General features: G+C 37.3%; 1 protein-coding gene across 1 annotated transcript in view; it reads right to left on the bottom strand.

Moving 5' to 3' along the window:
- Positions 1–3,612: 3,612 nt before the first annotated feature.
- Positions 3,613–14,603, bottom strand: part of LOC311169071 (small ribosomal subunit protein bS1m-like) — a gene marked incomplete at both ends in the record, with an annotated part of 86,432 nt that continues 75,441 nt past the window's right edge. Inside the window, one exon of the mRNA XM_084230765.1 lies at positions 3,613–3,781. Within this exon, the coding sequence (XP_084086891.1) occupies positions 3,613–3,781 (169 nt within the window). The remainder of the gene's footprint in view (positions 3,782–14,603) is intronic.

The raw sequence follows: 14,603 nt of genomic DNA, 5'->3' as shown, positions 1-14,603 counted from the left end.
CCTCTCCTATGGACTCTAGACTCATATAGCCAGCTGCCTTCAGAAATTCTCTTAGATGGCTAGTACACAAATCAAATTTAACGTGTCCAAAACTGAGCTCATTAGTGCCCTCAAACCTGCTCTTCTCTCTCCTGGTTAAAGGTAGTTCAAATCTTCCAGTTACACATGTTTTAAACCTTCCTGTCATCACTCCTCTTTATCACATCCCTTGTATTCAATATGTTAGGTAATACCCATTGTCTCCAGCTTTAAAATACATCCAAACTGTGGACTGCTTCCCACCTCCTCCACTGTTATTCCACTGGCCCAAGCTGTCATCATCCTTCACTTAGATCACTGCAAGTCTCCTCGTAGTCTAGCTGCTGATGCGCTTGTTCAACATCAACGGAGGGACCTCCTCAGAAGGATCCTCCTAAAATGCCAGTTTATTGCTCTCCAAAATGATTCTCCATCTCAGTCAGAATAAATGTCGACAACATCCCGATAAGGTTTCCTCCAGTTCTCCAGGTTAATCTCCTACTCCTCTTGTGCTCAGCTACAACTTCTTCCCTGTTTCTTAAACTGGACAAGCCTCTTAGAATATTCTTTCCCAGAAACCGTATTTTCAGATATATTCAAAAGTGAATTCCTTATAACCATATATAATCACAGATGTCCACCAGAATAATTGTGGCTATCATTTTGCAATATATGCCAATATTGAATCAGTATGTTATACAACCGAAACTAGTATGTCAATTATACCTCACTCTTGTTTTAAAAAAAAAAAAAACTTAAGTAGCATTGATTTACATCCTTGCTAGTGTATTGGAAGTAAATAATTTTCCCTAGTCACCACAGCACACCTACCACTGAGGCACCCATAGATAGGCCTTCACCATGGTCCATTGTGCTCTCTTCCCATCCTGCTTGCCCGCTTCCACATTCCCTTCTGGATTCCTCAGTTCCATGGTCAGCTTTCCAGGGTTGGTTTTCTTTATTTTTTTTTAAAGATTTATTTATTCATGTATACAAGAACCGGGGTACAAGCCAGAGGCGCGGGAGGGTGAGAGGATTCACCAGAGACAGAGTGGGGAACAGAATAGGCAGACTAAGATACACTGCTGAGGGGAGCAGTGGGCGAGACAGGAGAGGTTTGCTGCGCCATGTGGGATTCTCCCCAGCCAACCAGGATTGAACCCGCGCTGCAGAGGCTATGGCCAGCTTCACAGCACTGCGCTCCACTGTCTGAGCCACCAGGGGAGGCCATCAGGGGTTGGTTTTATTTATTTTTTTGTGGGACCCTCACCTTGCAGCCCAGCGCTCAACCACAGCACCACCAGGGGAGGCCCTCAATGGTTGGTTTTAAAAAACTAGCAACAACAAATGTTGGCGAGGTTGTGGAGAAAAAGGAACTCTCCTGCACTGTTGGTGGGAGTGCAAACTGGTCCAACCACTATGGAGAGCTGTGTGGAGATTTCTGGACCTACTAAACATAGAGCTTCCATATGATCCAGCAATTCCACTCCTAGGTATTTACCCAAAGGACACAGAAACATCAATTCCAAAGAGCACCTGCACCCCTATGTTTATAGCAGCACTGTTTACAATAGCTAAGCTTTGGAAACAACCCAAATGCCCAAAAATAGAATGACTGGATCAAGAAGATGTGGTACATATACACCATGGAATATTACTCAGCAATCAAAAAGATAAACACACGCAATTTGCAGCAACATGGATGGCGGTGGAAGGGATCATGCTCAGCGAAATTAGCCAGAAAAAAAAAGAAAAATACCGGATGGTCTCACTCATAGCAGGAATCTAGAAAACTTAAATAAGGGACCAGGAAAATGAATAACTATAAGAAAGTGAAAATCAAAATCAACAAAAAACTATGACCCAGAGACACTCTATGGGGGGTGGGGGGCAGGGAGGGGAGGGATTGGGGTCAAAATAAGGGGGTTGCAATTGTATGGGGAATATAAAAATAAAATTTATTTTAAAAATAAATAAATAAATAAAGCTTGTCTTTGACCCTTTGTTTGGTTTCCTCATATTCCATAGATAAGTGACACAGTCCGGTTACATCTCACTTTTTGTCTCTTAAAAGAGCTTTCTGTAAATACTTACTATATCAGTGAAAAACACAAAATTTTTTCATCGAAGAAAAAGCAAACCCCTCCATTAAGGGCCTTACATTCATATCACACCTAAATTCCAGTTTCTCCCTCTGAGCTCTCATAACTCAACTTCCTGCTTTACTTTTTTGATATATAACTAACATATAACATTAGATGAGTTTCAAATGTACAACATAATTTGATTTGTATGTGAGATCATTACAGTAAGCCTAGTTAATATCCATCACTATACATAGTTACAATTTTTAACTCTTGTGATTGAGAACTTTTAAAATCTACTCTTAACAACCTTCAAATATACTACTAGAATTATCAATATTAACTATAATATGCTATATATTAACTATGGTGTACATTACATTTGCATGATTTATAGTTAGAAGTTTGTACTTCTTAACCTCCTTCACCTATTTCCCCTACTATTTCTGCCTCTGGCAACCACCAAACTGTTTTCTGTATCCATGGGCTTCAAGGTATTCTTTTTAGATTTCACATAAAAGTGAGATAATACGGTATTTGACATTCTCTGGCTTATTTCACTTAGCATAATGCCTTCAAGTTTCATCCATATGCTTGAAAATGGCAGGCTTTCTTTCTTTTTTAAGCTAAATAGTAGTCACCTGTATATTTATATAAAATACCTTCTTTATCCATTGATACTTAGGTTGCTTCCACTCATGGCTATTGTAATAATGCTGCAATGAACATCAGGGTGCATCCATGTTTTTTAACTATTTTTTTCATATTCTTTGGATAAAGTCCCAAAAATGGAGTGGAATTACGGATCTTAGTGTACTCCTATTTGTAATTTTTTGAGGAAACTCCATACCATTTTCCATAGTGGCTGTACCAATTTTTATTACCAATAATAGTGCACAATGATTTGTTTCTATTCTCCATATCTTTGCCAATATTTGTTATTTATTTTTTGTCTTTTGGATAACAGCCATTTTCACAGGTGTGAGGTGATGTCTCATTGTGGTTTTGATTTGCATTTCCCTTGTGATTAGGATGCTGAGCATCTTTTCATGTACTTGTTGGCCATTTGTATGTCTTCTTTGGAAAAAAATGTCTATTAAGTTCCTCTGCCCTCCCTGCTTTATTTTTGTCCTTTGCACACATCATTGTCTAATATATATTTTAATTATTTATTGTATATTTCCCCCCATCAAAGGTAAGCACTACAAGGTAAGCAATTGTGTCTCATTTGTTTATTGCTGTTTTCCTGGTGTTTCAAAATAGTACCAGGCACATAGATAGCATTCAAAACATTTATTGATCGACAAATTTCTCAATACAGTTAACACTAGGAAAGAACGGGTATAAGAGGGGAGGAAGGGAGATACAGCTAAGGAAAATTATAAGAAATAAAAGCTATAATTACAGTTTCATTATGTCTTCTTCCAATTATTTGCAATTTTCTAATTGCATTCTTGATAAGTATCTGGATTCAACAAAAAAAGGAGTGGATGCTTTAAGCAAAGTTCATTTATTTTTCATGATGCTCCTCTCTTGACTTTGAGTCTCTGCTCTCCTGGAGTCCCAGAAGAACTGCATCAGCCTCTAGTATAGTTGTATCTGTCGTTGCTCCCAGGAACCTGGACGTAAGTTCGAGATCTAACAGCCGCAGTCGGACTCTGGTTCCTTTCTGGTATTTCCTAAATGGTAAGAAAGAAAAAAGTTTCTTAATTCTGTTTATCATAATAGGAACAACTAAAATTTTAATTTATTAGCTGAACATAAAGAAACTAACCCTCCTATCTGATTAACAGTTGTTTTTAACAGAAAACAACTATGGGTTCTAGCAGAGTGTTTATCTTACAGTTGCCTTTAAAGATTTTATAACATTAAAATGTATTCCAAACTGAAATTCAAACTAGTTGGTTCTTGAAATGAACATTTATTTTAATGTTACTGATTTCTAAAATCAGAGTAACAAGGAAGAAAGTTTTCACATCCTTTTTTCTAAGATTAAAATCTTGTTTTAAAGTAAATTTTATAAAAGCAAAATAGAAAAAAAAACCTAAGTGCAGGGCCTCCTCAGTGGTGCAGCGGGTTGAGCACAGCACTGTGAAGCTGTCCACAGCCTCTGCAGTGTGTTCAATCAGCAGTTGGCCAGGGAACAACCCACGTGGCGCAGCAGACCTCTCCTGTCTCGCCCACTGCTCCCCTTAGCAGTGTACCTCGGTTGATCTGTCTGTTCTGTTCCCCACTCTGTCTCTGGTGAATCCTATCACCCCCCACACCTCTGGGCTGTACGCCAGCTCTTGTATGCATAAAATAAAAATAAATCTTGAAAAAAAAAATCTAAGTGCAAAGTACTTGGTATTGAGGATTGATTGCCCTGTAACTGGAGTGGAATGATGGTTGCAACATGAATGATGACTCAGTTTGGTCAAAATTCAAATATTTTATAATAGCCAGTAAAAACAAATACTCATTTGTCTTTTTTCCTTAATTATTTCAAGAGTTTAACATTAACGTTTTTATAAGATACAGAAGAGTAAAAATATTGCTACTGATTGAAAACCACAAATCTTTAAAGATCTAAAGACATACATTAGGCTATTTGGCTTTTTTTTGAAGTTATTTTCTTTCTGAACATAGAAATGTTCTTTTGCAAAATATAGCAGTAATGACGTCAGTCACATTTTCTAGTCCTCCTGTATGTATATTCTTACATATGTACACATGTGTATGTGTATATTTGACAGTAAAGATCATATTTTCTTCTTTGTTTTAAAAAATTAAAAATATCCTAGGGGCCTCCCTGGTGGCGCAGGCACTGAGCACAGCGCTGTGAAGCTGTCTGCAGTCTCAGGAGTGCCGGTTTGATCCCCACCAGGAGCAGAGCAACCCACATGGCACGGCAGACCTCTCTGTCTCACCTGCTGCTCCTCTCAGCAGTGTATTTCGTCTGTCTGCCTGTTCTGTTCCCCACTCTGTCTCTAGTGAATCCTCTCACCCTTCTGCACTTCTGGCCTGTACCCTGGTTCTTGTATAAATAAATAAATCTTTTAAAAAATATATCCTAGAAGGGCCTCCCCTGGTGGTGCAGTGGTTGCGCACTGGGCTGCGAGGTTGCCCGCAGCTTCTGCAGCACCGGTTCGTTCCCCGGCCGCCGGCGAGGGTCCCACAAAATAAATAAATAAATAAATAAATAAATAAAAATAAAAATAAAAAAAATATATATATATCTCCTAGAATATATTTCTGGAGGCATAGCTTTTTAATATTCTAGAAAACAGCAAATATAGAACATACTCCATGTGAATTAACCTCTGGGAAAATAAGGTCACTTCAGTTTAGTGTCTATAATACTTGGAGCTGTAACCTGTATTCTAAAGGATTCTTTCCTTTGTCCTCACAGTGCAAATCACATGATTCACTAGATCAGTGTTTTTTTTTTTTTTAAAGATTTATTTATTTATTTACACAAGCACTAGATATAGTCAGAAGCGCGGGAGGGTGAGAGAATTTACCAGTGCCAGAGCGGGGAGCAGAACAGACCCACGAAGTACACTGCTGAGGGGAGCAGCGGGCTCGGCAGGAGAGGTCGGAGCCCCATGTGGGACCCTCTGGAACCAGCGCTGCAGAGGCTGTGGGTAGCTTCGCAGCCCCAGCCCAGCGCTTAACCACTGCGACACCGGGGAGGCCCTAGGTCAGTTTTGATTCAGGTTGTCCCCTCCCTTTGCCCCTTCTCCCCTGCCACATCCAATTAGGACCACATTTTGTTCATGTATTTTTTTTTAACACAGATAGTTCTTGAACTTAGCCCTGCAAGTCTCATCATCCTTAGTTAAAACATGATCTTCCAGGACCTCACCTTTCTAGTAAACGCCTTCCGATGGATTCCATTTATCTGGTATGCTTAAGTGGAAACAGCCTAGTGTCCACTCACAAATTTCTATTCCTCCAGACTTTTGCATCTGTGGTTGGCACTGCTTGAACTTTATAACTTTATCTAAATCCTGTTGATTCTTAAGCATCCAGGCAAAAGTCATCAAATGCAGCTTCTATGAGCCTTGACATTCCCCTTGTCAAAATGAAGAGTCCATCAGGGGAATTCCCATGGAACAAAGAAGTTTTGCAGTAACACAGACATAGAGCTGGGTTACTTTAGGTAACTTGCCTTCTGAACCCCATTTCCTCATTCATGTAAAAGATTCCAAAGACTTTGCAGCTTTGCTGTGAAGATACACAGAGGATAATACATTGAAGACACATAGCACTAGGAGCAAATGTTAGCACCCTTCAGTAACTTGTATTGATTATCTGTGTAATTCTGATTTCTCACCAGATTGCACGCACTCCTCGTACTGTATAGTCTTCCCAGGGCCAGTGCAACAGGTACTCAAATGTCTGTCAATAAACTAACAAGAAGCTTGCTCATAAAGCCACCAGGTCATGGATTATCTAGAATTTCTGTTGTCTGAACTTCAGCAGCTGTGTTAACTGGTTCATTTACTTAACCTCTCTGAAATTTGCTTGGCACATTGCCTGACATATAGAGATTAACAAATGTTAGTTTTCTTCTCCTAGCATTGTTTTTTGTTAGCCTATTTCTTTTACTTACTCATAGGTAGGCTATAAACTAAACGTGATGAGGGATACAGTAACTCTTTATAAGTAGTTAAATTCATGTCATGAACACATGGTACAAATGTTCTGAGCATAGTCATGTGGAAAAAGAAGCTCTGTTTTGTGTCATATAAATGACAGTCCGTGTCATAGAAATGCTAGCAATGTGCAATTAAAAAATAAAACCAGAAACACCATGAATGACCAATATGTTTGGTAATTTATGGAAGACAAAATTCTGCTCCCAATTTTAGATGCAGTAGCCTTTAATAAAAATTATGGAAATTATCCAGTAAGTTGGTAAATTAGATGAAAAGCTAACTGGAGGCCTTACCATGTGCTAAATAACAGAAGAAACATCAAAATGTACATTGTGCACAGTAAACAAAATTAAAAACCTCTAGAAGATTCTGTCCTCTGCTAACTGAAAACAGTTGTTTCTGCTTATAAGTTATTTTTTTTACTCTGTATTATTTAATTGTATGTAAGTGATATCTTTCTTATCACATTGTAAGTTTGTTAAAGATAGGGATATAATCCTATCTATGTCTCTCCCCTTACAATACCACGGAGAATACATTTCACTTAATGTAGCCTTTTGAAAGGTGGTTTTCATACTTTTCAGTACATCGGAAGCACCTCGGTTGCTTGCTAAAAATGCAAATGGCAGGAAGCAACCCCATAGAGTGATTTGACAAAGTAAGGAGAGGGACTGGGAATCTGCCTTTTCAATAAACTTCCCAGGTGATTCTGATGCAGTCTTTTCTGATCACCATTGGAGAAACTCAGACCTAGATTTACCTTTATTGCATACAATCAAGTACAGAAGGACAGGCCATCCTACACAAATACAAAGGGACAATAAAACAAGGACCTCTCTTAGAATTTTGTGGCCACCATTAACTACTTCCAAGAGTAACAGATATTTTCCATAAGTGATGATAGTTTTTTAGGATGAATAATTTAGACAGATCAAAACCTTAAGTCAGGGCCTCCCTGGTGGCGCATGGGTTAAGTTTAGTTCTGTGAAGCTATCCACACCTCTGCAGCACAAATTCGATCCCAGGCCAGGGAGCTACCCACATGGCACAGCAGACCTCTCCTATCTGGCCCAGTGCTCCCCTCAGCAGTGTATTTCAGTCAGACCGTTGTGCTGTTCCCCACTCTGTCTCTAGTGAATCCTCTTATCCCCCTCCCCCTGCACCTCTGGCCTGTACCCCAGTTTTTGGGGCTTGCATAAATAAATAAATCTTAAAAAAAAAAAAACCTAAGTCAGGCAATGACAATATGTAATGGAGAAACACACCTAAGAGGAGCCCCTCAGCAAACCTCACTGACAGCCTCGAGCAGGGCTGCCTCTCCATTCTGGGAAATCCAGGACATGGAGGGCTCAGCATATTTCTCCCTCAACAGGAATAACAGTCTGAATTAATGTGGATTTTTATTCTTAACTTTGAAACACTTTATTAAAGAGAAAGAGAAATAACTAATATATTTCTGAAAACTCCATCTCTGCCAATGTAATTTGATATGGTCTTTATTGGAATCTTTGATATTCACTGATACTATTAGTTTTCCCATTGTTCCATATAATAAGATTTAAAGTGACATGCCAGTAAACTCCTTCCTCAGATTGTATATGCAGTCCTAAAATGATCTCTTTAGTCAATGATTTTCTGAAAGCATAAAAATCCAGAAGAGGCAATGTAGTGATTAAGAGCATGGACTCCAGAGTCAGATGACGAGAGATGATGCTAAGTTCTACCATCTATAAATACGCAACTCTGAGTCATTTACTTTTTTTGTCTCAGTTTCTTCATTTGTAAAATGGGAATAATTACACCCATCTCCTAATTTCTGTGCGTATGAAATGAGTTAACTCATGCCAAGCCCTTATAAATGGTAGCCATCATCATCAATCACCACCACCATCAAAACAAACCCACTGACACCTGGTACTCTAAAGATGGCATGATGGAGCATACAAGGGTACTCCTAGTTAGCTTTAATTCCAAGTTATAATTAAATCAATAAAGGATTCCTGTAGGAAGGAAACTGGTAGGGGGAGGAGGGGATGGGTTTTCTTTCATTATTCACTTTGACTCAAATTCTTATTTTAATAGTATAAGGATTCCTCTCTTAAAATATAAAGTTCTACAGAGAATGAAAACAATATCTTTTGAAAGGAATGTTGAATTTCCTTTGAGGATATGAGGCAAAATAGCACTGAACAAAAGCAAGTAAAATTCAAAGAATTGCATACTTAACAGTTCACATTTCCCAGCACTAACCACAATATAACTGGAAATAAGAAGGTAGCATATATTGTCAGTCACAGAAGGGTCACAGTGATTTTTTTTTCACTGTAGTATTTGTTCAACAGTGGCTCAAGGAAGACAGAGGGGCATGTAGTTACCCAACTTTACCTATTTCCTATAACTTTTGCTTTTTTATTTCTTGACGGAGATAAGCCTTTTAGCACATACCATTTCTTGGAAAGATAATTTTTATAAATTCATTCTTTGTTCTTTAAGAAGTATTATTTTTCAGTGTCTTTTTAAATTTACCATTCCAATAGTAGACAATTTCTAACCAAATCAACCATCCCCTTTTTATAATTTTATAGACCTGAATCTATTCTATCTGCTTTCTCTCTTCTTTCTATAATGGATTTTTTGAAAACCAGTTCTTCCTCATTCCACTGATAAGATCAATGGACTCTTCCTCCACCCCTACCATAAGCAAAATTTTGCTACAATTTCAAGGGGTCAGTCACAGCTCACCTGAATGTTATCTACAGACCTCTAAGATTAAGAAATCTCCCTCTAGATTTTAAGTCTGTTTATCTTTCTTAAGATAAAAGAAATCAGTTCTCATTTCATCTACACAACATCATGTCCCTGTGATAATTATTTTTATTGCTTTATCTCCAATATGCTGCTTGAGGAAAAAAGGACTTCACTGAAGAAGTCCACTGGGCCAATGCTCAAAATCACCACAACCATCTTTTCCAGTGGCTATAAGACAAAATTTTATAATATATGTAAAGAATTCTTTCTTTCATTATCCTCGGGAATGAATAAGGGAAGGTGTTAAAAGAATCAAGTTCACAAGCATTATATTTTCAATTAAAAATATGGAATAAGGGCCTCCCCGGTGGCGCAGTGGTTGAGTACTGGGCTGCGTAGCTGCCCGCAGCCTTTGCAGCGCCGGTTCGATCCCTAGCCACCAGCGAGGGTCCCACATGGCGCGCAGACCTCTCCTGCTGCTCCCACTGCTCCCCTCAGCAGTGTACTTCGGTCCTTCTGCCTGTTCTGCTCCCTGCTCTGGCTCTGGTGAATTCTCTCACCTCTCGCGCTTCTGACTGTACCCAGTGCTTGTATAAATAAATAAATAAATCTTAAAAAAAAAAGGAATAAAAGATAAATCAAAAAATGTATCAATCAAAGGAACAGGCTTAAAATGATTATCTTATGAGGGTGGATGGGTCCACCATTTTGAATAATATACCATAAAGTACAGGTTTTCTAAAAAATGCTGGAAATGTTTAAAGCTACTTTTAGATTGTCACAACAATCAAGTTGATATATAGCAGGGGTGGGTGAGATGTAGACATTCTGTAATGTACAGAACTCTTTTGTACAACACAATTATTCTGCATCTGAGCTAGACATTTACATAGGTGAAAAACCTGCTTATAATTATCTAATCTTAGAACTATGACTACTAAAGATAAAAAATTGTTTTTTAAAATAAAAGTTTAAGTACACACAAAATCTAGAATGTTATTAACTGTGTAAACGGAGGAAGACTGACTTTGTTCAGAATGTTAGCAGTTGTTCACTATTTTAGAAAATACATCACCACAAGCAATATCTTTATTTTTTTTTAAAGATTTACTTATTTACACAAGAACTGGGGTACAGGTCAGAGGTGCGGGAGGGTGAGAGAATTCACCAGAGACGGAGCGGGGAACAGAACAGGCAGCTGAACCGAAGACACTGCTGAGGGGAGCACTGGGCGAGACAGGAGAGGTCTGCTGCACTATGTGGGTATCTCCCTGGCCGTCCGGGACTCGAACCCACGCCTGCAGAGGCTGCAGACAGCTTCACAGCATGGCACTCAACCCACTGCGCCACAGGGGAGGCCCACAAGCAATATCTTTAAAACCACTGTTTTTTTGCTACATGTGCTAAATGTACCTTCTTCACAGTTTAACCTTTCACAGGAGCTCACATTTCAATGAAGGAGTTATAAAGACTTAATTAGAATATCAGTAATACCTAAACACTGCTGCCCAACATAACTCTTTTTGATGATGGAAAGTATGTAATGTGGGTTATTGAGCACTTGAAATATGGCCAGTGTGATTGAGGAACTGAATTTGTTGATTCTATCTAATTTTAACTAATCATATGTAAATTCAAGTAACCACACAACCATGCAGTTCCAATTTCAAATTAACATAAAAATAGTAAAGCATGCTACTCTCACAATATACACACTGTGGCAGAAAGGATAGTTTTATTAAAAAAAAAAAACAAACCAAAAACAACAGCACTTTCAAATAATTTGCTATAATAAATCACTTCTCCTTAGATCCAGCAATAGTAAGTAGACTCTCTCTGTTTGCATTTACTGACCTCTCACTCAAATGTTTCATTTGTGGGCCTCCCCGGTGGCGCAGCAGTTGAGCGTTGGGTTGCGAAGCTGCCTGCAGCCCTGGCTGCTCCCCGGCCATCGGAGGAGGGTCCCACAAGGAGCGCAGACCTCTCCTGCCGCCCGCTGCTCCCCTCAGCGGTGTACTTCGGTCCTTCTGCCTGCTCTGCTCCCCACTCTGGCTCTGGTGAATTCTCTCACCCTCCCGCGCTTCTGACTGTACCCAGTGCTTGTATAAATAAATAAATAAATAAATAAATCTTAAAAAAAAAAATTAAAAAAAAAGTTTCATTTGTATTCTTCTTCACCTCTGTGTGTGATATTGTACTCAGCACACAGCAACGGAACTCTCTTACTAGATATTTAGAGGTTAAAATTAAATTTTCCATAAAGATAGCTTTCCCCTATGTTAAAGGCATAAAATTAAGATAATGGAAATAAAGTCACTTGCTTAATGTCATGTCATTAGAGGACTCACAGAGTCCTTGTTTTTGGTTTTCCCTTGTTTTTAATTCTTAATTACCTATGACTTCTTGCAAGAAGTGTAAACTTAATCCCTTTAGGGTGGTAAGAATTTACCACTATATATAGTCTCATAATGCCTTTTCTTTGAAATAAAACCTAAGCCACGTTGCGCTCATCCACTAATTATTTTAATTGTTCTCTATTAGGAAAATAGTAAATTTTAGTGGACATATGATGAATTAAATTATCAGAAAAAATCTCCACAGCTTCATGTAATGCTGTCTATTTCTTCACATTTTTTGATTAATTCTTTACATTTTTAAAAATTCTTTACATCTTTTAAATGGTTTTTCAGAAATGCTTTATTTCATATTAGAATACTGCTTTATTAAAAGCAAATAGGACGTCTCCAATGAGCACATTTCAAATGAAAGTAGCTGCTGTTACTGGTTGGTGTGTTTCTTTCTTTTAACTTCAAGTGTTTGCTTCTGACTGATCTTTGTGAACTCCAGCCTAAAAGGATTCAATCCCAAGCCTTCACCATGACTGCTCTCTTCCACTGTGCACTTTCTCAGACCATATGCTGCAGTAAATGAGTCTGCATGTCTGAGCTGTTTAGGAAAAGGGCAATTAAATCTGGTTTTGCATTTCTGTATTAAAGACATGGTTTAAAGACTTTCCTTTGGAGAGGTTTCTAACATTCTTTCCACAGGCATTCTTTAACATCTGTCAGTGCATGCTACTGATGGTTCTCATAGACTTAAAATAGAGAACATCTCTCTGACTAGTTCTTTGATATAAGTAAATATTAAGTAATACAAAGCCAATAATAAATACAAGGTTTGGACTGAATCTCAGGATCCACAGAGAACATTATGAGGACTTCTGACTTTGCTAGTCGATCTAGCTGTGTTTCTATAATGATAATTATCGTAAGTTTTAAAAATAGTTCTTTTGAAATCATTAATCATCCATGTTTTCATCCCAATAAGTTAAAAGTGTAACGTTTCCTGATTTTCTTATATTTTTAATGAAAAGTTCAAGTAAATTTTTCTTTCCTGTTTTGAAGAGACAAAAATTAAGTTATTCCCAATGGTTTAATTAACACTATTTTCCAATTCAAATAAATGTGCATAGTAATGGTGACCTATATATGAAGTCAGCAAAGCCAATGTTTGTGTGTGTGTGTGTGTGTGTATGAAAGAGAGCGCACTAGCATGCAGGGAATGTGTATACTTTATTCTTTAAAACAACTCTCTGAGCCTCTATTTCCTCATCATTAAAAAGCATAGTTTTAGAATAGCCCTAAGGTATTTTGCAATTTAATGATTTTATCCTACTTTTATACAATCTTAAGTGTTTGGAAACTGATATTAAGTGCAAAATTGATTAAATACATAAGCAAAATGCAACAATTTAATACTTTATTAATATAACATTATTATAGCCTTAGATATTCAATTAATGAACAAACCTTTATATACAAGTTACTTGGTGTATTTAGGATTTGTTTGCCATGTTTTCTTAAGTGATCCAGTCTATTGCTTCTTTCTGTTCAATCTGTAATGTCTATCAAAATTAACCATCATACTATCTGTACTGTACTATCAAGCATAGCTGCCACAGTTAACAGAGCCAATGCTGTAAACCAATGCTACCTCGATTTAAAAAAAGAACAAAATTAACCCAAAATAAAGGTAGGCAGTGGTGATAAAGTTCTATAAATATCCAAAATTTATAATCATTAAAATATAGCACAAATCTGAAGTCCTATTTATTATCCCAGGTCATCAGAAGACATAAATGAGGAAAAAAGGATTACATAATCAGAACTTTTGCTACCTGAATTATTATCAAAAGTCTTTTGAAAAACTGAGAATCCCTTAAACATACCATATAAAGTTTACTATTAACCAGGCCAAAATAAACAATGCATATCAACTGAGAATTAGAAACCTAAATTGCTCTGGGCAATAAGCAAAGAATACTGTTTATAAATCCAAACTACCGTTCCTCAAATTGTAATCATCCTGGATAAAGATTTTAATTTTTTTTGCAATTTTGATAGAAATAGATGAAATTTCCCCTTTAAGTCCAATTCTTTTCTTGCCCTGCTAGTTAGTAATTTATACCACCACAAACATAAGTTGCATCTCTGTTGATTTGATAAAGTATTCTTTTCTGAAATGTATAAATGGAGCATTTTAAAATATCCACTAAATAATTCACCTTTTACTAATGTGGGATATGCATATACTGTTATTACATATGGAATCAGTAATGGCAGTTATCTTTTCTCAGTTACAAAATAAGGTGTATCAAGCAATTAGGGAAAGGACATTCTTATTACTTAAAACTCTGTCAAGTCTATTTCTATTTTCACAAAAAAATTATTTGATACTGGTCAAAATATGAAGTGTATGTGTATGTGTATGGGGGGAGAGAAGGGAGAAAAACAGAAGGAGAAAATGTTTTCAGGCACCTGAGATATGTTGATGACTAAAAGTAGGATCAAACTTGGGGCCAGTACTATGGAATCTAAGAAAAAAGGGATCCATTTTGTGGTGCACAATTTTTATTTTATAAGAATAGAAAATATATGCTTTATTGCAATAAGTTTTATCAGAAAGAAAAAGTGGAAGGAATATGGGTTTTAAAGAATTACATGAAGATATAGGTTGACTGCAACTGAATACAAGAAATGCCTGTATGAGCTATCTACTCATTTATAAAACAAAGATAACAATAAATCATTTCGCAAAGTTAATGTGAAGC

Source organism: Talpa europaea (assembly GCF_964194135.1).
Source record: "Talpa europaea genome assembly, chromosome: 3".
Classification (NCBI taxonomy): Eukaryota; Metazoa; Chordata; class Mammalia; order Eulipotyphla; family Talpidae; genus Talpa; species Talpa europaea.
Note: the sequence above shows the minus strand (reverse complement) of the source record. Positions and strands in the feature narration are given on the sequence as shown.